The sequence below is a fragment of the Chlorocebus sabaeus genome, chromosome 11 (assembly GCF_047675955.1).
Source record: "Chlorocebus sabaeus isolate Y175 chromosome 11, mChlSab1.0.hap1, whole genome shotgun sequence".
NCBI classification, from domain to species: Eukaryota; Metazoa; Chordata; class Mammalia; order Primates; family Cercopithecidae; genus Chlorocebus; species Chlorocebus sabaeus.
Window position 1 is genome coordinate 54,728,095 of NC_132914.1, and position 23,800 is coordinate 54,751,894.

The following is a 23,800-nucleotide window of genomic DNA, read 5'->3' on the forward strand; positions in this document are numbered from 1 at the left end:
TGAGCCAGACCCAAGCTGCTGGTGCTTCCCCACAAAGGTGCTGGCACACTTCCCCCGAGGCAGTGCACCCCCCGGCACCAAGATCATGCAAACAGAAAAGCTCTGTTCAACCTTTGGAGAGCCCTCATGAGGGTGGGGCTTGAGGCACTTCTCTCCCTCCCCAACCGCAGGGCAGTGCTCTGGCTACTGTGAGAACTTTGGCACATGCCAGATGGCCACTGATGGCTCCCGACAATGTCGCTGCACTGCCTACTTTGAGGGACTGAGGTGTGAGGTGAACAAGTGCAGCCGCTGTCTCGAAGGGGCCTGTGTGGTCAACAAGCAGAGTGGGGATGTCACCTGCAAGTGAGTGGAGCCCTCCTCCACAGTTCCACTCAGCCCAGCCCCTGCCCTGTCCTAGCCCTGCCCTGCCCCTTCCTCAGCATCCCAGACACACCTCTGCCAGCCCCAGCATCAGCCTCTGATTCCTTCCTGCAGCTGCACGGACGGCCGGGTGGCCCCCAGCTGTCTGACCTGCATCGGCCACTGCAGCAATGGCGGCTCCTGCACCATGAACAGCAAAATGATGCCTGAGTGCCAGTGAGTTGGGCCCGGGCTTCACCCAGGCATAGATCATCCCTCCCTTCCCCAGATCTGAGCAGGAAGATCGTCAGGCGTCAGTGCCCACACCCCGCCACCCCATTTCCCTGGCAGCAGTGGCTATGGAGGTTATGCCTACTCATCTGTGTCCCTCCTTTCTGCAGGTGCCCACCCCACATGACAGGGCCCCGGTGTGAGGAGCACGTCTTCAGCCAGCAGCAGCCAGGACGTAGGTGGTAGGGGGTGGGGCAGGCAGGGCCACCGGGACCTAGAGCAGGGGGACCGTGTGCCTCCTGCTTCCCTGAGCCTTGGTGACTCAGTGTCTCACCTCTTCCCTCCAGATATAGCCTCCATCCTAATCCCTCTGCTCTTGCTGCTGCTGGTGCTTCTGGTGGCCGGAGTGGTATTCTGGTATAAGCGGCGAGTCCAAGGGTGAGTCACAGGGAATCTGGAACATTCTGGCCATTATTTTGCCATCCTAACCTTCCCCCCAATAATCTCTGCCTCCTTATATTCCTGCCTCTCCCCAGGGCTAAGGGCTTCCAGCACCAGCGGATGACCAACGGGGCCATGAATGTGGAGATTGGGAACCCCACCTACAAGATGTACGAAGGCGGAGAGCCTGATGACGTGGGAGGCCTACTGGACGCCGACTTTGCCCTGGACCCTGACAAGGTGGGCTTGAAGGCGGGCAGGGTGGAGGGCCAAGAATCTGTGGGTGGCCTAACCAAAGGTGTTGGGTTAGGTGAGGGACAGAGGTGGGGGTGGGGTGGCCTGGGCCACAGGCACAGCCCCTAAGCCCTACCTGAACCCTCTGTCACCCTGCAGCCCACCAACTTCACCAACCCCGTGTATGCCACACTCTACATGGGGGGCCACGGCAGTCGCCACTCCCTGGCCAGCACGGACGAGAAGCGAGAACTCCTGGGCCGGGGCCCTGAGGATGAGATAGGGGACCCCTTGGCATAGGGCCCTGCCCCGTCGCACTTCCCCCAGAAAGCCTCCTGTCCCCTGCCAGTGAAGTCCTTCAGTGAGCCCCTCCCCAGCCAGCCCTTCCCCGGCCTTGCCGGATGTATAAATGTAAAAAATGAAGGAATTACGTTTTATATGTGAGCGAGCAAGCCAGCAAGCGAGCACAGTATTATTTCTCCATCCCCTCCCTGCCTGCTCCTTGGCACCCCCATGCTGCCTTCAGGGAGGCAGGCAGGGAGGGCTTGGGGCTGCACTTCCTACCCTTCCACCAGAACACACCCCACCGGGAGAGCTGGTGGTGCAGCCTCCCTCTCCCTGTATAAGACACTTTGCCAAGGCTCTCCCTTCTCGACCCTACCCCTGCTTGCCCGCTCCCACAGCTCCCGGAGGGCTAATTCTGGGGAAGGAGAGTTCTTTGCTGCCCCTGTCTGGAAGATGTGGCTCTGGGTGAGGTAGGCAGGAAAGGATGGAGTGTTTTAGTTCTTGGGGGAGGCCACCCCAAAGCCCAGCCCTGACTCCAGGGGCACCTATGAGATGGCCATGCTGAATCCCCCTCCCAGACAGGCCCTTCCCATCTCCAGGGCCCCCACCGAGGTTCCCAGGGCTGGAGACTTCCTCTGGTAAACATTCCCCCAGCCTCCCCTCCCCTGGGGACACCGAGGAGGTGCGCCACACCCAGGAAGGGCAAGTGGGCAGCCCCGTTTTGGGGACGTGAACGTTTTAATAATTTTTGCTGAATTCCTTTACAACTAAATAACACAGATATTGTTATAAATAAAATTGTAAAAAAAAAAAAAAAAAAAAAAGTCAAAAAAAAAAAAAAAGAAAGAAAGAAAGAAAAAAAGCCGCTGGTGTCTGCCTGTGTGTGAGAGACGCTGGGACCTGGGGCTGCGCTTTCCTGCATCGGCCACCAGAGGGAGACCTGCCCCGTGCTGGAGGCAGGCTGGCGCGTGGTTTTCAGTGCCCTTCTCCCAGGGCCCTCTCCCTCTCTCCATCTTGCTGTGCCCGGGAAGCGGGTGGCACTGGACTTGACATGGAAGATCTGCTTCTCTTGGCTGTGTGACCTTCAGCCGTGACTTCGTGTCTCCGGATTTTGTGTTCCTTCTGGCTCTAGGACACTAACTGAGATCTGTTTATCTGCGTTCACTTCTACCGGACACCACCCCCTTACCCAAAATGATCTCCCACAGTGAGAAGCCCCACTGTAAGAAGTGAATACACTGAGGCTGCGTAGGCTTTCCCATCCTTCAGGGTGCTCCCATGCGGTTCTGTCTGCCTGAGTTTGCTCTTGAAGCATTGACATCTCACTTTGTGGAGGCTAATGAATGAAATGCGAAGTAAAATGCTGCATTCCAGAGCGGGGTGTCCTGCGGTGAAGGAGAGCTGGTGAGACCAGTTTGCCAGGTCCCCTAGGCCCCCAGCAGCTCCAGCTCACCAATCATTTCAGTCATTCCAGGGGGTAACAGGAAAAAACTGTCAATCAAAAGTGTCCAGGTTCATTTCAACCCCTGCCTAGAGGGGGAAACTTCTTGCAGAAAGTTGCACAGTTTACACTGCCGAGGACTGAGAGAGGGTTTGAGTTCCAGGACAGCAAATATGAGCTCAGGGAGGGTGGGTGCAAATGCCTGAAGATCCCTTACCCAACTCCCAACGGGGGAGTACTGCCTTTCATTCCTCCTCCCTCACTGGTTCAAATCCAGGAGAATCCTCCCAGGCTTCCTTCTGACTTGGGGAAGCTGCAAGTCTAGGCACCTGTGGAAACAGGGGCCCTCCCCTTCCCTCTTAGCCTTGAGAAGCCCTCTCCAACCTCATCCTCCAAGCCAACTCTGAGATCCTCCCCTGCCTACCCAAGGGCCCTGGATGAGCAACTCTGCCGGGAAACAGAATCCGTGTTTGCCAACTGGGAGGTCTGTGTCCCAATTTGGCCACCAGGTGGTGTCTGTACTCCTACAGCACTGCCTATCCTGAAGGCCCACACAGCCCCCCGCCTCAGCACTCATTATGCACCTGGGACCCCAGCCCAGCCTCTCATTTCCTTCCCTCTGGCTATTTTGCCACACCCCCCCACCCTCTGCCAGCCGGCTCCCCTCCCTCCCCCAGTGCCTGCCCACTCCCACCACCACCAGCCCCACCCCTGCCCCTCTGCCAGCCATGCATCTGGCGCCCCCGGGGAGCCACTGATTCTCTGCCTGTCACCTCAAGATCCTGGGCAGAGTGACAAAGGACCCCTGCTGCAGCTTGGAAGGCACACCCCTCCAGTCAGCATCCCCCCTTCGCCCATCAGGACCTGCTAGGAGAGGGTCCAGCAGGAGGCAGTTTCTCAAACTACCCACCTGGGAGGCAGGTGGGAAGCCCTCACCTCCGCCTGAGAGAGGAATAACCAGGAACAGAGGCTGAGAACCAGGGACAGAGGCTGATACCGAATGAGAGGCAGAGACCCAGAGGTGGAGAGACAGGGGGACAGAGGCAAAGACCCAGAGACAGGGCGAGTAGTGTGCATGTGAGTGTTTGCACTTGTGTTTGTGCGAGCACGCACATATATGTGTGTGTAACTGGAGAGAGAACAGGTGGCCTGTGACTGTAGCTAAAGGAGGAGAGATGTTGTGGGTTGGGCCCCCAGAAGACCAGGACCCTGATAATGGGCTTCTGTCCTGGACAGCCTAGGCCTTGGTGTGCCCACTGCTCCCACCCACTACTGAAGCAGCCCCCTTGCTTGGAACCTGGGCTCAGGGTTCTGGCTCAAGGCCAGAAGGACCTTCTGTCCCTTCCTGCCTCTCTGAAGACTTCTGCCCCTTCCTGCCTCCTCTCTACTCCCACCCCAGCACCCAGGTTCCTGCCTCCTGGCTTCTGCCTGTCTCCCTGGGTGTCTCTGCCTCCTGCCTGTCTCCCTGGGTGTCTCTGCCTGTGCCTCATCCTCTCAGCACCCGGTCCTTTTCCTGACTCGTGTGTGTGGTTGTCACATCCCATATCTATCTGTCCATTTCTTTGTATGTGCCCCTGCTCGTCTTCTGGGCTGCCAGTGACAGCATACACCTGTGTGTGTCTCAGTGTGTGTCCACCTCTGTGGGTGTTTGCTTTCTGCCAAGACAAGGAGAGGGTGAGCACACTGAGCAGCTGTCTGGATGTGTTTGTCTGGGTGCAGGTGTGCTACTCTGTTGCTGTGCTCCTGCGTCAGGGTGCCGCTAGGTGTGTGCCTGTCTCTGTATTTCGCTCTGTGTGCCCTGTCCCCGTGAATGCATCTGCATGCATCCCTGGGGTGGGCTCTCAAGGGATGTGTCTGTCTCTCGGTCTCTTTGCTTGTCCCTATCTCTCACTGTCTAGGTGTTGGTCATACCACATCCTCAGCCACAGTCTCAGAGCATAGCAACAGCTGACAGCTGAAGCCTCCCGGGCAGGAGAGAGAGAGAGAGGCTGTGGGGAGGAGGGAACCGAGGAAGAAACAGAGAAGAGGATGGGGACAGAGGGCTGGGGCTGGGGACAGAGACAAGGACAGAGATAGGGAAGGGGACAAGGATCTAAAAGAGCTGGTAGTGAAAGATGGGACGGCAGGAGGGAAGGAACACAGACTGCACCAAGAGGCCGGGCAGGCGGCGCTGAGAGGGATTTCCTGCCCAGCCCTTACGTAGGGGCGCGGTGGGCCTCGTGGGGGTCAGTGGTGGGGGCGAGGGGCAAAGGTGAACAGCTGGTCTAGCCGAGGGGTCCTGAGACCGCAGAGGCGCGGTGAGGCGGGGACAGGGCGGCAGGCGCCGTTTGTCAGCCCTATTGACAGACGTGATGGGGTTTCCGTCCGTGATCAATGATTCTCATCTCCAGGCCGAATAAGCCGCGGGGCGCCCATCCATCCCCGTCAGCATCGCGCGGCGGCAGCCACCCGAGGCCCCGCCCGTCCGCACCTCGGCCCCTGCCCTGGGCCTGCCCCGATCCACCTCGGCCCTGAACAAGGCAGAGGCCCGGGGCATGGAGGGCCTCGCCCGGCCCGGCTCCGCGGCGCCCCCACTCCGGGTGCACAGGCCCGGAGCCCAGAGCCCCACGCCCTGCCCCGTTTCTCCTGGGCGCACAGACGCGGCCTCTCGGGGGCCCAGTGCCTGAGCCCCTTGACCCCCTCCGCTTCGCACCTGGGCCAGGGGCGTGTCTGGGGTGTGTCGGAGTGAAAGTCACCTTCGGTGCCCCCAGCTGGGCGGGAGGGGGCGCGCGGGGCGCGGCCGGGATTGGAGCGCCGCGGAGCCCCGCCCCCCGCCCGCGGAGTCAGACCCAACTTTCTCCCCCGCCCGCGCCCCGCCCCCAGCGCCGGCTCCGCGCCTCGCGCCTAGTCCGCGGGCCGCGCCGCCGCTCCCGCCGCTCCCGCAGCCGCCCTGCCGCCCGCCTGCCCGCCCAGAGCCCCGCGCCCCTAGGCCTGGCTCCGGCCTGCCCGGGACCCGCCCCGCCCGCCCCGCTCAGCCGCTAGAGAAGATGCGGCTGCTCCTGGAATGGTTCCTCTTGCTCTTTGGCCCGTGGCTCCTTAAGAAGGTAAGGGTGGCAGGGTTGGGGCGCGAGCGCGGGGGTCCGGGACGCGAAGGTCCCAGTGTGCGAGGGGCTCCGTGCGCCCGCCCTGCCCCCAGCTCCGAGCGTCCCAACTTTGCGCGGCGCGGGGGACGCGGACAGACAGACTGCCGGATTCAGGACGGGCACTCTCCTAGCGCAAGTTGGCTGAGGCTTGGAGAGGGTGCCGGGCGGAGGTCCCCCTAGGAGCCGGCTTCAGGCGCGGCGGGGGAGGGGACGAAGCCCGACCCGCGAGTGCGCCAGACAGAGCGGGAGTGCGAGACAGACAGACAAGCCAGCAGGGTGTCAGCCTTGCCGTCTTTCCGCGCCAGTCTCGCTCGCCTGCCTCACTGTCTGTCTGTCCTTCCACCCATCCACCCCCGCCTTCCCATTTCTCTTCTCTGCACTTGTCACCATGCCAGGTGGGCTCCGTGTCGGGAGCATCCATGGCCCGAGCACACGCGCACACACGGACTCAGGCAGACACGGCTGAACTTGGCTACAGCCAGCCTCCCATCACATTTCCCACGGAGACACCATCTCCCCTGCACGACCTCACAGACACACCCCCCTCTCGTGCCCCACTGAAGGGGGAGGCTGTCTGGAAGGGGAGTCTCTCCTCCCGTGCCCTCCCTGCCTCCAACCCCACTCCAAGGCCTGTTTCCCTGAGGCTCTTGGGCGACAAGCCAGAGGCTAAGGGGACTCAGACTTGATCTGCCTCCTTCCTGACTTGGAGGCTTCAACCCGCGAACATGGTGTGCTCCTATGTACTGGGTGGAGGGCGTGGGTCACCGTGTGCACCTGTGTTCATGTGTCCAGGGAAGCCAGACTTGGCTATCCAGTACTGGGGCCCAGGTTACATGTGTATACTGGTGTGGCGTGTGGTGTTGGCTTTGCATGAGTGAGTGCCAGTGCCTGCCTCACAGTGCAGCCATCTGTCTATGCCCCTGGTGTGTGCCCTCAATGGGGGGCCCAGACCCCAGTCCCCCATTTTCCTTCTACCAGCCTCCCCTGCCTATGTCTTCCCTGTTTTCTGCCCCCCAACTGTGACCTCCCTAGTTTGGGGGCAGGCAGGTCATTCCCCAAACCCTCACTTTTCTGTACCCCCAGCCTCTGTAGAGTCTAGAAGGGGTATATTTCTCCCACCAACACTTGGACCTCTGCCTGCTCAGCCAAATCACACTGGGCAAACTACAGCAGGGCAGGGGCTGCCCCAGTGAAGCTAGCATTAGAACTCCCTGGCCCTCCCAGCCCTGCCTGGTGACCTTGAGGGGCTGGAAGGTAGGCAGAGGAGCCCCTCCATGAAAACTGCTTCCGCTAGCAGGAGCTTCTCATGGACTTGCTGCATAGGTCTGTCCTTAGTGGACTGGAGGGGTGGGGGGTCTGTGCCCTACCACCCACCCACCCACCCATGGATGAAGGCCTGGGGTCAAAAGGTGGTAGGTATGGCATTCCCTTGCCCCTCCTTTCCACTTCCTCCCACCTCATCTCTACTCTCCCCAGCAAATAAACTCCCCTGTGGACAGATCCGGTTTAATTTCCTTTGCCCCCTGAGGGGGAATGAAACATCTGGTGGAGACTTGAGGGAGAGTGAGCTGGAGGTTATGAGCGATGGGATCTATCTGAGTGTGTGTGAGAGAGCTGCAGCTGTGGGGCCTCCGTGTTGGAGTCAACAGGCAGAGTGGATCTGCTGTTTAGTCCAGCTTATGTGCATGTGAGAATGTGTTTACGTGTGTACACACTGCGGGCGTATGGATATGTATAACTGCATGGGGAGGTATGTGTATAGGAGTGTTTGTGTGTCCAAATACTTGTGTGTGCTTCTGTGCACTTGTGAGTGTGGTGTATTCACGTGTATTCCCTGGGGTTTCTGGTGCATCTGTGTGCTGGGGCCCATGTGTTGTCTGTATGAGTCTCTGGGGTTTGTGAGTGTGTTTCTGTGTGCTTGTGATTGTGAGTGCATTTGAGTGTGCTATGAGATTGTGAGCCTCAGGATGTGTTTATGTATCTAAGTGTGGCTTATGTGTGTGCATGCTCAGGGATGTCTTGGTGCCAGCACTGGGAGTGGGCAAAAGGTGAGGCTGATCCTGGGTAAGAGGTAGGTAGGGGACAGTTTACAGGGCAACTCTTTGGCAACCCTAACCATGAACGGCTGACACCTCTGCCTCTCTGGTCCTGCTTGCTCACCCTCCTCCAGGTTTCTCTCCCTTCCTCCTCGCTCCAGGCTTCCCATCTCTCAGAGCCTGGGACTCCTGGCTTCTACTGCCTCTGGGGTTCTGGCCTCTCAGCCAGGGATTCTTCAGAATCTTTCTCATACAGTCTCTGACTCCTTTCCCTCTCGGTCTCTGTCTCCCCGACCTCTTGCCAAAGCAGCTGCCTACTGGGAGAAGCAGCAGGCGATCAATAGTCACTAATCACTAATCACTAATTACTAATTACTAATTAGCTGGGGGAGGGCAGGGGCGGGGCCCTGTGGGACCTGCCAGCTCTATCCCACCTCAGGAAAGGATTAGGCCTGATTCTCTCAGAGCTGGCTGGTCGAAGCCCTTCAGCCAGCTACCCACTCCTGCCTCCACACCCTCCTCTAGCCCCCCAGCTAATCTCTGGCTGGGCCACTTAGGCACGCACAGCCTGGGCTAGGGCCCAGAGCTGCTGGCGGGGATTTGGGGGTAATCAGGGGCCGCAGCTGGGCCAGGGGGACAGGAGAGGGCCTGTGTGACAGCTCCCTTGGGCCAGAGCCTGCAGTGGAAGCTTCACATTCCTAATAGGAGGGGCACGCGTCAGAAGGGAGAATTTAGAGTGTCAAGGTTGGGATGGGTTGAGGAGCTGGAGACCCAGGAGCGGGTGACTGGGGAAGAGGTGAGGTAATAAGGTCAGAAGCAAGGCAAAGAGGGCTCAGGGACGAGGTAATTGGAGAGAGACAACACAAACGTCTAAAGAAAGCAGGTAAGTGGGGGGGCCTCACAGGGGTCAGAGAGAGAGTAATTGGCAAGGAGATGGGGAACTTTGGATCTAGTCCTGCAACTCAGGATGTGTGGGATCCGTGAGGGACAGGGCAACAGAGATGGGTCAGGGTCATAGGAGAGGGGTCCCAGGGCTCAGGCGCAGGCAGGAGTCGCAGGGCGTGGGGTGGGAAGCAGCTGCCCAGTGGGGATGGGGAGCAGGGAGCGCTGCCTTGAGCGCTGGAAATTGGCGCGGCTCCCCCTCTCCCCCGCCTGCCCCTCCTCCACCTCCACCCCGCCCACTCCCCCTCCGGCTCCGGCTTCGGGAAATTACATCCCCGCTCCGCGGCTCCCCCCAACCCCCACCGCGCCCCGGAGCCGGTGCCTTTATAGGCACATTTATTGCAATAATAAAGTGAGGCGCGGGGCGGGGGGCGGGGGGCAGCCGTTCCCGCGGGGATCGCGCTGGCTCTAGGAAGCAGGGAAATAAAATAAAATAAAATAAAATCAAAATTCAGATAACGGTGAGCCTTGCGCGGCAGGCCGAGAGAAGGCAGGCAGGCGGGGGTAAAGAGAGGGGGCGTCCAGCCCAAGGGCAGAGCCCACCCCACCCCACCAGCGGTCCCCGCCCCCTCATGCCGTGGTAGGGACTGGAAAGAGGTGTCTTTGCTTCAACCTGCCTGGCCCCCTCCCACAGCCTGATCCTGCCTGGTCTTTGCCTTGCCCTCTGGCTCCTTTCCCATACCTGTCCTCAGCCCCTGTCTCTGTCCCCATCTCCTGTGTCTTCCCTTGTCCCCCATTTCCCATTCCAGTCTTCCTTCGTGTCTCCCATCCCCATCTCCTGGGTCTGCATCCATTCCTGTTTCTGCCCAGTAACCACTCGAATCCCCCATCTCTGTTTTGCCCCCACCCTGACCCCATCCCTGCCTGTCCCCTGTCCCTATCCCTCATCCACCATTCCTGTCCCCATGCTTCTTCTTGGACTGTTCTGTAGCCCATCTTCACTCCTCTGGTCCTTACCCCATCCACATCTCTGTCTCTGCCCCACGCCTGGCCACCATTTCTGTTCTCTTTCTCATCGCTGTCCCCAGGCCTATCCTTATTGTATCCTCATCCCTGTACCCGGTATCTGTGCCTGCTAGTCCCCAATCCCAGTCCCCCATCCCAGTCCCCCTCCCTCTCTGTCTCAGTCCTCACCCCTCACCCCAAGCTGTCCTGTCCACCCCACCTCTGTCCTCACCCACATCTCTATCCCTGGTTCCCAGCCAGACTCCACCAACCCCGACTGCAGCACCCCTGCCTCTTTCTAGGTGCAGGGGCTCAGGATGCTCTTTTCTCCCCTTCCCAGCCCGGGCCTGTACTGTCCCTTCCCCCGGCCAGATTCTGGGAGCACCCTGCCTGACTCAGGTGGCAGGGGAGAAGCAACCGGCCAGTCTGGAGGCCCAGGGGAGGTGCACCCTGCAATGCGGCTGGGGGGCTGACAGCCTGATCCTCCCCCAATCTCAGCAGTGACATCCCCAAAGAGCCACTCCCTGAAGTGGAGTTTGTTGCCCCCAACAACAGGAGGCCACCTCAATTCCCCGCAGGTGCGTGGGCCCGCTGCCTCGCGGGCAAAGCGCTCCTGGTGCAGTTCCCCCTGCCCCCACCCCCCGCATGGGCCTGAAGGAGCCTGTTGAACCCCCCAGCTGCTGCGCACCTCCACCCCGCCCCCGCGCCGACAGCAGCGCTAGCCTCTCCCCTCCGCAAATGTCACCGCACCCAATTAGCTTAATTAAGCCAGTTCTGGAGCAAGGGGGACCCCTCCTCGGACAACATCCTGCTCCCACCCTCAGCCATGGAGGTGGGTGACAAGAGCTCTGGGCAGAGAGAAGCTCCTTACCACCTGCCTTCCCGACTCACCCACCTCCCCCCATGTCGCTGAAGACAGACAACCTGAAGGACAGCAGGAGAAAACCACAGACAGAAAGAGGGAGAAAATCAGAATCACGGGAGAAGGAAATTTGAGACAGAGACAGTGAGAAAAGAGACTGAGAGACAAAAGAGACTGAGAGAATGGGGAGAGAGAGATGGAAAAATAGCGCAAGAGGGAGAGAGAGCACGAGCAATCAAGGGAGCCAGAGGGAGGATTTTATTTTATTTTATTCCATGTTCCCATTTCTCGGCTCGTTTCCTCACAGACTCTCACCCTCCCTGTCCGAACTCCCCCACAAGGTCGCTTCAGCCGTGCCCCTCCAACTCTTCTTTTTTATCTTGGCTGTCTACAGCAGTGGGTGGGGGTGGGAGTGCCCAAAGCCAGGGGATTTGCCAGGATCAGAGAAGCACAGACGGCACTTTGTCTGAGATCAGAGATGGGGGTGACACCCTCGCACCTCTCACCCTGCTGAACCTCCTCCCCTCCCCCTGCCCCTGACTTTTACCCCCTGCCCCTGCCTGGTAGAAGTCACTGGCCTGAATCACTCCAGCCAGGTTCTGACTGGGTACAAGACACAGGGGTGCTCTGGTCTGCTGGGAGGAGATGGCTTGGAGGCATTTGGGGTCATAACATCTGACGGCAGGGGGATAGTGGGGACCTGGATGACTGGGCTTCTGGAAAGAACAACGGTTGGGTGAGATTAGGGATCGGAGTTCAAATGGCTTTCCCAGGAAACCTAACCTCCCTCCCCCAATGCCCTCTCTCAGGTTCAGGCCCTGCCCTCTGCAAGCCCACTTCTGGGACCTCTTCTCCCTCCCACTGTACCCTGGGACCCCTCCCTCCACCCCCTCTAAGGCCCACCCTCCAGGTGTTAGCTGCCGGCTTAAGCCTGTCTGTGGGAGTCAATCATTCTTGCCACCCCCGCCCCCTCACCTGCGCTGGGAGGAGGGATGGATGGAAGGGGGAATGAGGGGGGCGATAAATATGTATGATGAGCGGGTGGCGGCAGCATTAATAACCCGGGATCGCAGCGCGGCGGGGACGGATCAGGATCAGGTGGTGGAGATTCTAGCCCAGCAGCTTGGCTCTGCTATTCCTGTCCCCAGTGACACTGAGTGTGTACACATGGGTGTGGGCAAACAGAGGGGGCACCCATGCTTCCTGGCCTCCTTACGTACCCACAGCACAGCCTGTGGGCCAGTGTGGGACACCTCCCCAGAGACCACTCAGATATAATTGACATGCATATATGTTGTCCCCATCAGAACACAGCGAGATCACACTTGTTCTATGACTACGGATACACCCCCTTTAGAAAGAGCTTGATACTTGGGCAGAGGATGACAGGGGCTCACACAGGAAAGGTGACACCTCCAGACAACCACATATAACTACCCTCAGACCGCTATACATAGCCATACAGCCAACCCAGACACACAACCACACCAGCCACACAGACACCACTCCACAAATTGACACACACACAGCCAATCCAGGCACATACACATAGTCACCACCGATTTATACGACAGACATGCAGCCATGACAAGCAGCCACACACACACAGGCTCCTCAGACTCATATCCATGGGCACCCAGACACACAGCCACCACAGCCACACACACACATGTACAGACCACACGCACACAACCATTTGGGGCTAACAGAGACACAAGAACCCCAGGTTGACACACACGGTACTGCTTCCCCCCACAGGACCTGTGCACAGTCAGGGCCACAGCACACGGCGGTGGCAGCTAGCTCAGGCTGACTGACACACTCTGACATGCAGCTCCTCTCTCGCCTGCTCCCCTCGCTGGAGCGGCATCTCCATATTTCTTCCTCTTGCTTCCTTTCTGTCTCCTTCACTCCCAGCCACCCCCACTCACCCCTGCCCCAGATAATTGATGGCCTGGGCCTGGCCCGGCCGCTCCTGCCTCTCTATCCATCTTGTCCTCGAGCCCCTGCTGTCTCTGAGATCAGTGGCCACCTGAGACACACAGAACGGGTGGGAGCAGGAGGGGGCTTCTCAGCCCCCTTGGAGCCCAGGGAAAGAATGACCAGGCGGCCTCCACCAGAGTGGAGTGCTGGGGACTGGGAGGTATACCTAGGCTTTCCTCCTCTGCTCAACTGGTTCCCAGCACTCACTCCTTGCAGGCCATTTGGGGCTGAGGCCCAGGTGGGGGCTTTAGTCTCTGAGGTCTTGGAGCCTCTTTCTTTTTTTTTTTAAAAGGAGTCTCGCTCTGTCGCCCAGGCTGGGGTGCAGTGGTGCGATCTAGGCTCACTCCAACCTCCACCTATCGGGTTCCAGCGATTCTTCCACCTCAGCCTCCCGCCACCTAATTTTAGTAGAGATGAGGGTTCTCCATGTTGGCCAGGCTGGTCTCGAACTCCTGACCTCAGGCGATCTGCCCACCTCGGCCCCCCAAAGTGCTGGGATTACAGGTATGAGTTACCGCGAGTGCGGGCCTGGAGCCTCTTTCTTGATGCTGGATGTTAACTGGTCACAGCCTCTCTGGCTCAGTTTGCTCAAAGTCCAGTCCCTCCCTGGCTCATTACTGGAACCAACCAGGGGCCGGGCCAAGAAAGATAAGCCAGGATCCAGAGCTCCACTCCCTACTCACGTTCACACTGGCTTTGGGTTTTTGGCCCTCATTGGAGCTCTGTGGGCACAGGCGGATTCTTGACGTCATTTCACAGATGTACAAACTGAGGCCCAGATAAATGAAGTGACTGGGCCAAGACCACATGACTTGAAAGGGCTGCAGGTCTCCTCCAAAGCACACTCTCTACCCCCTGCGGGACTGTGTGGTTCCATTTGGTCTCCTAGCTGCTGTGGAAAGGGGCTGGTGTCGATAGGGCTCTGGTGGGATGGCGGGGGGGGACAACCCCAGCGTCTCTCTCTCTCCTCTTTCTTCGTGCACAGGTGGTCAATGCCCAGATACCAGAGTCTGGAAGGCCCCAGTACCTGGAGCTGCGCCCCGCCACAACCGGAGCGGGTGCCCCGGGCCAGCAGCTCCCAGCGCTAAGGTCTTCCGACGGCCTAGGCGCCGGCCGCGCCTGGAGCTGGGCCTGGCCGACCAACCACACTGCGGCGCTGGCCCAAGCAGGGGCAGCCGGGGCGTTGCCCGCGCAGCGCACCAAGAGGAAGCCGTCCATCAAGGCGGCCCGCGCCAAAAAGATCTTCGGCTGGGGGGACTTCTACTTTCGGGTGCATACCCTCAAGTTTTCACTGCTGGTGACCGGCAAGATTGTGGACCATGTGAACGGTACCTTCAGTGTGTATTTCCGCCACAACTCGTCCAGCCTGGGTAACCTCAGTGTCAGCATCGTGCCGCCCTCCAAGCGTGTCGAGTTCGGGGGAGTCTGGCTGCCCGGGCCTGTCCCCCACCCTCTGCAGTCTACGCTCGCCCTGGAGGGGGTGCTTCCTGGGCTGGGGCCCCCGCTGGGGATGGCAGCAGCAGCGGCGGGGCCGGGCTCCTTCGGAGGCGCACTGGCAGGTCCGCTTGGGGGCGCATTGGGAGTGCCTGGGGCCAAAGAGTCGCGCGCTTTCAATTGCCACGTGGAGTATGAGAAGACAAACCGCGCGCGCAAGCACCGCCCGTGCTTGTACGACCCATCGCAGGTGTGCTTCACCGAGCACACGCAGAGCCAGGCCGCCTGGCTCTGTGCCAAGCCCTTCAAAGTCATCTGTATCTTCGTCTCTTTCCTCAGCTTTGACTACAAACTGGTGCAGAAGGTGTGCCCAGACTATAACTTCCAGAGTGAGCACCCCTACTTTGGATAGCGCCCCTCCCCAGCCCCAGCCCCAGCCCCGAGCCTCGTGCCAAATCCCAGCCTCACTAGGTGGGACCCCCTTCCCAGTGTTCTGCCGCTCCTGTGGCCATGTCGCCCACTCCTTCCACTCTGGGGGCGGAGGGGAACGGCCCTCTCGGGACCCTCAGCTAACGTGGGTGCCCTTTTCCTTATGCGGAGTGCCCCTGAGGCTGGGGTAGCCCCTTCCAATGCACCCCAAAGTGAAAGGGGTAAGAGTGCAGCCCCAGAATAGGTGGGGCTTGGAGGTGGTCCCAATGTCCCCTAGGTCCACAGTGGGTCCCCTTTTCACCCTTAGCGCTAGGTTGCACACTCCCTTTCCCCGCAGCTTTAATAACTCCTGGCCTGGCACCCTCACCCCACCCTGACTTTCCTATCCCCCAGCGCTTGTCCTGCTCCACCCTGCCCCGCCTAAGACTGTAAAGGCCTAAAAACCTCAGCCTGTCCTCCCACCTTTCTGCCTGCCATATGCCTGTCCCCTTTTCCTCCAAACCCCATTAGGGTACCGGAAGCAGAACCCCTGGGCTGAGGCGCTGGCCCCGGCCCCTGCCCTCCCCTTTCCAGTCCCTGCAGTCCAGCTCCACCTGCCCTCTCCTGCTCCTTCCTCTCTGTGATATTTTTTTCTACGCCAAAACAGACGGGAAAGGGAACAAAATAAAGTGAAATCCAATACATGCCTGTGTGAGACCTTTGTAGGGAGTGGGGAGGTGGTGTGGGGCTTCTCTCTGTTAGAGACCTGGCCAGGGCCTTCTCCCTCAGCGGCTCGTGGGGAAACCAAGGCAAAGACTGACAGAGCTAGCACCTTGGAAGTCACCAAAGACTGGATCAAAAAGAGCTGAGGGTTACCTTCGGGGTAGGAGCCCCGCCTGAGGTTGGGATTCTCCTCCAGAGGTGGGCGAAGGGAAGCTGCAGCAAGTGGGATGCAGATGAGACCTGAGTGGGGCTCACCAGCCGATGATCTGGGGAAGGAGGTGTAAGACCTTGAATGGGATGGAGATGCAGGGACAGTGTAAGCAGAGCGCTGACAACCTGCTAAGCTCCACGGGGCCGGCGGAGGTGGTGGCAGGTTGGGAGGGAGGGGGAACGGTGTTTGCGGCATCTGGAGTCATCGATCTTCCTTTTCCTTCCTAATTTCGTGGGCGCTGAGTTTGCAGACGGAGGAGGTGGGGAGGGAGCTTTGGGATGAGGGGGTGGGGGAAGGGACCAGCGCGGGTTTGGAGGGTGGGGCCCGTGGCGTGGCTGCTACTTGCCACTAGCAAACACGGCCCCCTTTAGCCAGCTGCCCACCCTTCCCCAACCCCCGCCTCTGGCTCCTTCCTGCAGCCGAGGCTGCTAATTTTATCCGCCCCCCCCCCCCACCCTGGCCTGGGCGTTAATTGGCTGCGGCTTCATTAGCGGTTCTCAGCTCAGCCGCCCCCCTCCCCTTGGGACCCCTGGCTGGAGGAGGGAGGGGGAGCGGTGCGGACAAGCTGAGGCACCCAGGAACTCCTCATCTTCGCCTTGATTCCGGGGTCAGGGTGCCCACTGGAAGGGCAGTGTTCCCCAGGGGCTTGCCCACTGGCTCCAGCCTGAAACTGAGTCAGACACAGGTCTGACCCAGACATATCCGGGAGTGAAAAGTCAGTAAGCAGAAAATAAATATCTGCTGGCTGGATGGCTGAATAACAGGGTCAACTGAAAGAGGAGGGAGATCGGGAATGGTTCTGCATCCGAGATTGGCCAAAAGCAGAAGAACCCGGAAGTCTTCTAACACCAGGCTTATTGCTGGAAACACCTGAGAAAAGCTGAGCCTAGAGTGGCAGGGAAGGAGGTTCCGGCTAAGGGGAGATTTCTAAGGGCTGGTATGAGAGCCAGGTGGGAATGGCTGGAATTAACAAATTAGCCCATCTGGGCCTTAGTTTCCTCACTTGTGAAGCCACAGTAAAATAGTATGTGGTGGGGATTCAATGAGGCTTTTCCTGTGAACATGTCGCTGTGCTGGATTGTCCTCCCCTCTTCCTCTGCCTCCTCCTCCTCTTCCTCATACATCTGGACATCTGAGAGCAGAGTTAGGTGTCCCTGCCTGTCATTGCACTTGTCACACGTTGTTACCTGTTCACCTGTTGGTATCCTAGCAGCCAGTGAGCTCTTCATATATCTCCAGGGCTATGGAATGCCTGGCATAAAGAGCTCAGTATGTCTGTTGAATGAATGAATAACATTGCTACATAAGGCAATGATTCGCAAAACCACTGCTTATCAGGCTGGTCCAAGTGCAGTGATGTTTACAACTAATTGATCACAATCAGTTACAGGTTTCTTTGTTCCTTCTCCACTCCCACTGCTTCACTTGACTGGCCTTTAAAAAACAATTTTTTTGGCAAGGCGCGGTGGTTCACGCCTGTAATCCCAGCACTTTGGGAGGCCGAGGCAGGCAGATCACCTGAGGTCAGGAGTTCAAGATCAGCCTGGCCAACATGGTGAAACCCTGTCTCTACTAAAAAATATAAAAATTAGCCAGACATGGTGGTGGGCACCTGTAATCCCAGCTACTCAGGAGGCTGAGGCAGGAAGAATTGTTTGAAACCAGAGGCAGAGGTTGAAGTGAGTGAAGATCATGCCACTGTACTCCAGCCTGGGTGACAGAGTGAGACTCCGTCTCAAAAAAGAAAACAAAAAAAAATTTTTTTTTTTTTAAAAACAGTCAGGCTGGAGTACAGTGGCTTGATCATGGCTCACCTTGAACTCCTGGGCTCAAGTGACCCTCCTGCCTCAACCTTCCCAGTAGCTGGGACTGCATGCACATACCACCATGCCTAGCTAATTTTAAATTTTTTCTTTTGTAGCGATGGGGTCTCACTATGTTGACCAGGCTGGTTTAGAACTCCTGGCCTCAAGAGATCCTCCTGCCTCAGCCTCCCAAAGTGCTGGGATTACAGGCATGAGCCACCATGCCCGGCCAAAAACATTTTTTAATTAAAAAAAAAAAAAAAAAACTTGGCTAATCAGAACCACTGAGGAGAGGTTTACTTGTGTGACAGCATAAGTGGGCAAATGTCTACTCTTTGAGATCCATTGAATTAGAACCTCTGAAAACAGACCCCACACACATATTTATATCATATTTTCCGACCCATTCTGTTGCCAAGGTTTGGGAACCTACTCCTGGAGGGGTCGATGAATTCCACTCCCAAGGGTTTCCTCCAGATGAAGTCAGGCTAAAAGGAAGATCCCTTCCATTCTCAAAGATCTATAGCCCTGGGGAAAAAAGCAGAGACCACTTACTCCTGGGACATCAAGAGATGGACAGGTAACAAAATGGGACAAGTGAACAACAGGAGGGGCACCTTCCTCTGCTCCCAGATGTCTGAGGAGAAAGAGGAGATGCCATGTAGGAGGCAGGTCTGTGGATCAGAGGAAGAGGGGAGGACAATCCCTCACAGCGCATGTTCACAGGAAAAGCCTCATTGAATCCTCACCACACAGTATTTTCTTGTGGCTTTACCAGGGAGGAAACTGAAGCCCACATAGGCTAATGCACTAGTCCCAGAGCTGGAACTTGAAGTCAGGTCTCCGACCCTTCTAAACCATGGTGCTTTCCAGTGCGCCATAGCTCTCTATCTTGTGTGGGGGTCCAGATCTCCTGGAGTCTAATAATGCTAGCTAGATATTCAGTAGGCACCCAATAAACGTTTGTCTTGACAACAAACAGAGGGAAAATAAACAAACCCTGAAAAGCTTCAGGACAGTAAGGAGAGGGGTCGGCACTGGACCTCGGTTTTTTTGTTTTTTGTTTTTTGTTTTCCAGGCAAGGGCCTCTAACCCTGGGGCTGCAGACGAGAATTGTAGAGGGAAAAAAAGCGGGGAGGCTGAGAACTACAATTCCCAAAAGGCCACAAAGGCGCCACCATTACGCATGCGTAGGTCCCTCCCCTTAGCCTTGGAGTCTCAGCGCGCTCTTCTCGCGCATGCGTTCTCCGAACGGTCTTCTTCCGACAGCTTGGTGCCCTAGACCAGAGTTGGTGGCTGGACCTCCTGCGACTTCCGAGTTGCGATGCTGTACTTCTCTTTGTTCTGGGCGGCTCGGGTAAGAATGGGGCTCCAGATGCTGGGTAATCAGTGGACAGGAAGCTCTTCTCCTACCTTAGTTACTAGTCACAAACTCTGGGGTTCTCTTGGCTTTTCCACGCACGTGGGCTGGGGCCTCAGGGAGCGGACGTGTAACTAGGGAATCCCCAAGACCCGTGGGCGCGCGTAGGGTTAACTGCGAGCCTGTCCTCATTCTGGCGATCAGACGCCCCAGGGCCTCGTGACCGCCCATTTCACGTGGCATTAGGGGAGAGGACAGCCCCGGATGCCCCGCGGACCCCGTGCTGGCGCATGAGTGGAGTTCTCGGCCTGGCCTCACAAACTGAGCCTTTTCGGCCAGCTCTGAGCCCTGCAGATGATGCAACCGAGCCTCACTGCTTGCATCAGACAGGGGTCCCGGCGGCAGTGAGGGCTGGAAGGAGGTGGAACGGGTAGGGGGCTAAGTAAGGGGAAAGGGTATTGGCTTACTCTCGGGCAGATCCCCACCCCCACCACTCCCACACAGCTCTTCCCCAGGGACTGCTAAAGGTCTACCCTCCCACCTCCATTGCTCTACAGCCTGTGGCCTCAGCCCTTGCCAACTCTGCTTCTCCCCACGCTGACTGGGGTATCAGTTTATGGTGCCCTGCAGGAAGACATTCTTATTCCTGTGGGTGGGAAGGTTCTGGAATCTCAGTGGCCCTCTCTGGAGTTAGGGAGACATAGGCTTTTGGAGGACAAACTTTGCCGAGTGGTTCATGGAGTGAGCTGGTGGGAGATTTCTGAGGTGCGGTGCAGTGAATGGAACAAATCAGAACCACCCCCTGGACGTTGGTCTCAAGCTTGGCTCCAGAACTGGCTTTCGAAGGTGGAGGTGGGGGTAGTTAGAACTGAAACAGGCTGGCTGGACAACTGGCTGCAAGGTGTGGCCTTACAAGCATGAGTGAGGGTGGCTGGGAGATGATTCGTCCAGAGTGTTGTGATTTCACCCTGACTTTTCCTGCCTCTAGCCTCTGCAGAGATGGGGGCGGCTGGTCAGGATGGCCATTCGGGCTCAGCACAGCAAGGCAGCCCAGACTCAGACTGGGGAAGCAAACAGGGGCTGGACAGGCCAGGAGAGCCTGTCGGACAGTGATCCTGAGATGTGGGAGTTGCTGCAGAGGGAGAAGGACAGGCAGTGTCGTGGCCTGGAGCTCATTGCCTCAGAGGTGGGACCTGGGGAGATGGGCAGGGGTTGGGCCACCATGGGTACAGAAAGTAACAAAGTTATCTTAACTAATATTTCTCCAAAACCCCTTTTCACACTCAGGACCTTTCTTTGGGCTTTATCTTCCTTTCTTATCTCTCTGAAGCAAAGGCAGGGCAAGTCCAGTTTATGGGGTTAGGGCATTAGGGAGCCTCCAGGGTCCCTACAGTCTCATCTGATCCCTTCCTTCCTTCCTCCTGTGAGGAAGGAGGAGCCTAGAAGCACAAGTTTGAGTGGGTAGGTGGCACTGAGGGGCCACCGCTCATGGCAGCTGGGTTTCTGAGAATGCTGCCTCTGGCTTTGCCCCAGGCCTGGTGCTGAATGAATGGAGCTTTCTGCAGGGAGTATCCCCGCTTTCAGCTCTGGCTCTGGCAGGGAGGGACTGTGGGAGTCCAGGGGAAGGGGCTCAATACCTTCTGACATTGCCCCCCACCACCCCAGAACTTCTGCAGCCGAGCTGCGCTGGAGGCCCTGGGGTCCTGTCTGAACAACAAGTACTCGGAGGGTTATCCTGGCAAGAGGTGAGGGCTGCAGGGCAGTGTCAGGGATGGTGCTCCCAGTGGGGGAACCCACAAGTACCTTCCCAGTGTTCATTGAGGAGTGAACTTCCCAGTCCTTTGCTGCTGGTTGAGAGTCCTTTCTCTGTGCCCTCATTACCCCTCTCCCACGGCAGATATTATGGGGGAGCAGAGGTGGTGGATGAAATTGAGCTGCTGTGCCAGCGCCGGGCCTTGGAAGCCTTTGACCTGGATCCTGCACAGTGGGGAGTCAATGTCCAGCCCTACTCTGGGTCCCCAGCCAACCTGGCTGTCTATACAGCCCTTCTGCAACCTCATGACCGGATCATGGGGCTGGACCTGCCTGATGGGGGCCAGTGAGTATGGATGGGCTGGCTGATGGTCTTGGCGGGCAGGATTGGTGTGGGAAAGGAGTTATTTATTGAATACCTACTGTGGACCATACAGATGGAACAGGCCTTGCCCTGTCCTGCATGTCACAGTGGATAAGGAAGATAAGATCCCAGTTACAGTGCCTACCACAGAGTGGACAGAGCAGTGAGGCAGTGTGTGCTAGGACTGGTGTTCCGGGGACAGAGAACTGTGGAGTTGAAGGGAGCGGTTAAGTCTGGGAGTCCTTCCACCCAGGCCTCCTTACTTCCTCTCACTTCCCAGTCTCACCCACGGCTACATGTCTGACGTCAAGCGGATATCAGCCACGTCCATCTTCTTCGAGTCTATGCCCTATAAGCTCAACGTGAGTGCTCCAGGGTGTGGGGAGGGGCTCTTAGCCCTGGTGGGGGTCCTCTCCTGGAGAAGCTGAGGGACTGAAGTGCTGGGCTGTCCTTAGGGTCAAGGAGGAGAGTGAGCTGCCCTGCTTCCTTCTCAGGGCTTTAGCTGTTTGTGTGTCTGTCCAGCCCAAAACTGGCCTCATTGACTATGACCAGCTGGCACTGACTGCTCGACTTTTCCGACCGCGGCTCATCATAGCTGGCACCAGCGCCTATGCTCGCCTCATTGACTATGCCCGCATGAGAGAGGTTGGTGGGGGGCTGGAGACTGGGCACCTCCCCAGGGGGTGGTGAGGAGGTGTGAGAGGAGGGCAGCCTTGGGCAGGCCTCTCCAGGCCCTCCCCAGGCTGAGGCCTTGCCTCCGTACCTGCCCAGGTGTGTGATGAAGTCAAAGCACACCTGCTGGCAGACATGGCTCACATCAGTGGCCTGGTGGCTGCCAAGGTGATTCCCTCGCCTTTCAAGCACGCGGACATCGTCACCACCACTACTCACAAGACTCTTCGAGGGGCCAGGTCAGGCTCCCTGAGGTCGGGCCTTGCCTTTCCCTGCCTTCAGGCCTGTTCCTGGGGCACCGTTGGCCTGGACCTGAGACGAATTCATTCCCACCTGCAGCCCTTAAGATTCCTACCCAGTCTGTGACAGTTCTCCTTCTCTTGCCCATGGTAGCTATGCTCTGGCAGGGGGTTTGGGGATGGGATTGAGGGACTGATTCCCCTTTACCACTGGAACCCAGTGTACCTAGCCCATGTGAGGTGTGCCCTTGGGGCCCAGGTCCACCAGCTTCCTCTGCCTTCTCTGTGCCTTGTCCTTCTTTTCAGCTTAGACTCTGACCACCCACCTCTCACACAGGTCAGGGCTCATCTTTTACCGGAAAGGGGTGAAGGCTGTGGACCCCAAGACTGACCGGGAGATCCCTTACACATTTGAGGACCGAATCAACTTTGCTGTGTTCCCATCCCTGCAGGGGGGCCCCCACAATCATGCCATTGCTGCAGTAGCTGTGGCCCTAAAGCAGGTTGGGCATCCTGTCCCTGTAGGGTGTCCGGGGGCAATGGCCTGGAGGCTTAGATCCTGCACCTAGCTAACTGATGCTGGGGCTGATGGAAGGGAAATGCCAGGATGGAAGGGGTCAAGGCTGGGGTCACAGAGCTATGCCAAGGGTGCAGGGCCAGAGGGTAGTGCAGGGCTTGGGTCCAGGCCTAGGGTCACAGCTGCTACTGTCTCATCTCCAGGCTTGCACCCCCATGTTCCGGGAGTACTCCCTGCAGGTTCTGAAGAATGCTCGGGCCATGGCGGATGCCCTGCTAGAGCGAGGCTACTCACTAGTATCGGGTGAGCCAGCAGGGGATGGGTGAGGGCCTCTGTAGCTTCAGGCAGAGGCCCAGGAGACTCACCACTCCCCATTTCTTACCCACCTTAGGTGGTACTGACAATCACCTGGTGCTGGTGGACCTGCGGCCCAAGGGCCTGGATGGAGCTCGGGCTGAGCGGGTGCTGGAGCTTGTATCCATCACTGCCAACAAGAACACCTGTCCTGGAGACCGAAGTGCCATCACACCGGGGGGCCTGCGGCTTGGTGAGACCTGGGGTTCGAGGAGGGAAGGGGCTCCCATGCTGGATGACTGCTGGGTGACCTTGGGCTATGCTCATCCCTCCCCTTGTGCCTCGTTCCAGGGGCCCCGGCCTTGACTTCTCGACAGTTCCGTGAGGATGACTTCCGGAGAGTTGTGGACTTTATAGATGAAGGGGTCAACATTGGCTTAGAGGTGAAGACTAAGACTGGTGAGTGAGCAAGAAGGAACCTGGGGCCAGCCAGTTCCCACTCACTGTCTGCGCCCTCCCCCAGCTGATCTCACTGCCTTCCCTAGAGCTCTGACCACTTGTTTCCTCACCCTCTCTCTCTAGCCAAGCTCCAGGATTTCAAATCCTTCCTGCTCAAGGACTCAGAAACAAGTCAGCGTCTGGCCGACCTCAGGCAACGGGTGGAGCAGTTTGCCAGGGGCTTCCCCATGCCTGGTTTTGATGAGCATTGAAGGCACCTAGGAAATGAGGCCCACAGACTGGAAGTTACTCTCCCTCCCCCTACCTGGGCCAGTGGAATAGAAAGCCTTTCTATTTTTTGGTGGGGGAGGGAAGACCTCTCACCTAGGGCAAGAGCCATGTATAGTCCCCCTTCCCAGAATTTGTAACTGAGAAGATCTTTCCTTTTCCCTTTTTCAGTAACAAGACTTAGAAGGAGGGCCCAGGCACTTTCTGTTTGAACCCCCTGTCAGGATCACAGTGTCAGAGATGCATGCTCCTTCTTGGGGAAGTTGGGGAGTGCCCTTCAGAGCCAGTGGCAGGCAGGGGTGGGTAGGCACCCTCCTTCCTGTTTTTATCTAATAAAACACCAACCTGCCCTGAGTTTCCATTACTGTGGGTGGAGTCCTCTGGGCCAAACAGTGATTTGTCTCTTTCAATGTGTACACTCCTCCCCTCCC

At 58.0% G+C, this 23,800-nt stretch overlaps 3 protein-coding genes across 7 annotated transcripts in view; all 3 read left to right on the forward strand.

The window, feature by feature from the left end:
* LRP1 (LDL receptor related protein 1) overlaps nucleotides 1-1,556 on the forward strand; it is an 85,266-nt gene extending 83,710 nt beyond the window's left edge. For both annotated transcript variants that reach the window (XM_008003739.3, XM_073020874.1), the window contains 6 exons: nucleotides 171-345; nucleotides 478-579; nucleotides 744-808; nucleotides 921-1,011; nucleotides 1,110-1,254; nucleotides 1,408-1,556. In XM_008003739.3, coding sequence (XP_008001930.3) covers nucleotides 171-345; nucleotides 478-579; nucleotides 744-808; nucleotides 921-1,011; nucleotides 1,110-1,254; nucleotides 1,408-1,548 — 719 coding nt within the window. In that variant the 3' untranslated portion in view covers nucleotides 1,549-1,556. The remainder of the gene's footprint in view (nucleotides 1-170; nucleotides 346-477; nucleotides 580-743; nucleotides 809-920; nucleotides 1,012-1,109; nucleotides 1,255-1,407) is intronic.
* A 4,278-nt stretch (nucleotides 1,557-5,834) lies between these two features.
* Nucleotides 5,835-15,410, forward strand: NXPH4 (neurexophilin 4). Its single transcript, XM_008003740.3, has 2 exons — nucleotides 5,835-6,057; nucleotides 13,850-15,410. Exons 1-2 carry the CDS (start codon nucleotides 6,001-6,003, stop codon nucleotides 14,708-14,710), a joined length of 918 nt encoding a protein of 305 aa, XP_008001931.1. The 5' UTR covers nucleotides 5,835-6,000; the 3' UTR covers nucleotides 14,711-15,410.
* Nucleotides 15,411-18,674: 3,264 nt separating this feature from the next.
* Nucleotides 18,675-23,765, forward strand: SHMT2 (serine hydroxymethyltransferase 2). Of its 4 annotated transcripts, none has more exons than XM_008003743.3 (12): nucleotides 18,675-18,802; nucleotides 19,794-19,991; nucleotides 20,471-20,550; nucleotides 20,703-20,903; nucleotides 21,202-21,283; nucleotides 21,444-21,566; nucleotides 21,693-21,832; nucleotides 22,170-22,335; nucleotides 22,553-22,652; nucleotides 22,741-22,896; nucleotides 22,995-23,102; nucleotides 23,226-23,765. In XM_008003743.3, exons 1-12 carry the CDS (start codon nucleotides 18,770-18,772, stop codon nucleotides 23,351-23,353), a joined length of 1,515 nt encoding a protein of 504 aa, XP_008001934.1. In that variant the 5' UTR covers nucleotides 18,675-18,769; the 3' UTR covers nucleotides 23,354-23,765. The 4 variants fall into 4 exon arrangements, with proteins under 4 accessions (XP_008001934.1, XP_008001938.1, XP_008001939.1 ...); XM_008003748.3 differs by having other exon boundaries at nucleotides 18,700-18,802; nucleotides 21,416-21,566; XM_008003744.3 differs by lacking the exon at nucleotides 18,675-18,802 and adding an exon at nucleotides 19,127-19,235.
* Nucleotides 23,766-23,800: the final 35 nt, after the last annotated feature.

What these genes read in the sequence shown, in the direction of transcription:
- NXPH4 (XM_008003740.3), top strand. Translation starts at nt 6,001, where the DNA reads ATGCGGCTGCTCCTGGAATGGTTCCTCTTGCTCTTTGGCCCGTGGCTC. An exon ending in GCCCGTGGCTCCTTAAGAAG is followed by an intron (nt 6,058 to 13,849) that starts GTAAGGGTGGCA and finishes CTTCGTGCACAG; the next exon opens with GTGGTCAATGCCCAGATACC.
- SHMT2 (XM_008003743.3), top strand. Translation starts at nt 18,770, where the DNA reads ATGCTGTACTTCTCTTTGTTCTGGGCGGCTCGG. An exon ending in TGGAGCTCATTGCCTCAGAG is followed by an intron (nt 19,992 to 20,470) that starts GTGGGACCTGGG and finishes CCACCACCCCAG; the next exon opens with AACTTCTGCAGCCGAGCTGC. An exon ending in GACCTGCCTGATGGGGGCCA is followed by an intron (nt 20,904 to 21,201) that starts GTGAGTATGGAT and finishes CTCACTTCCCAG; the next exon opens with TCTCACCCACGGCTACATGT.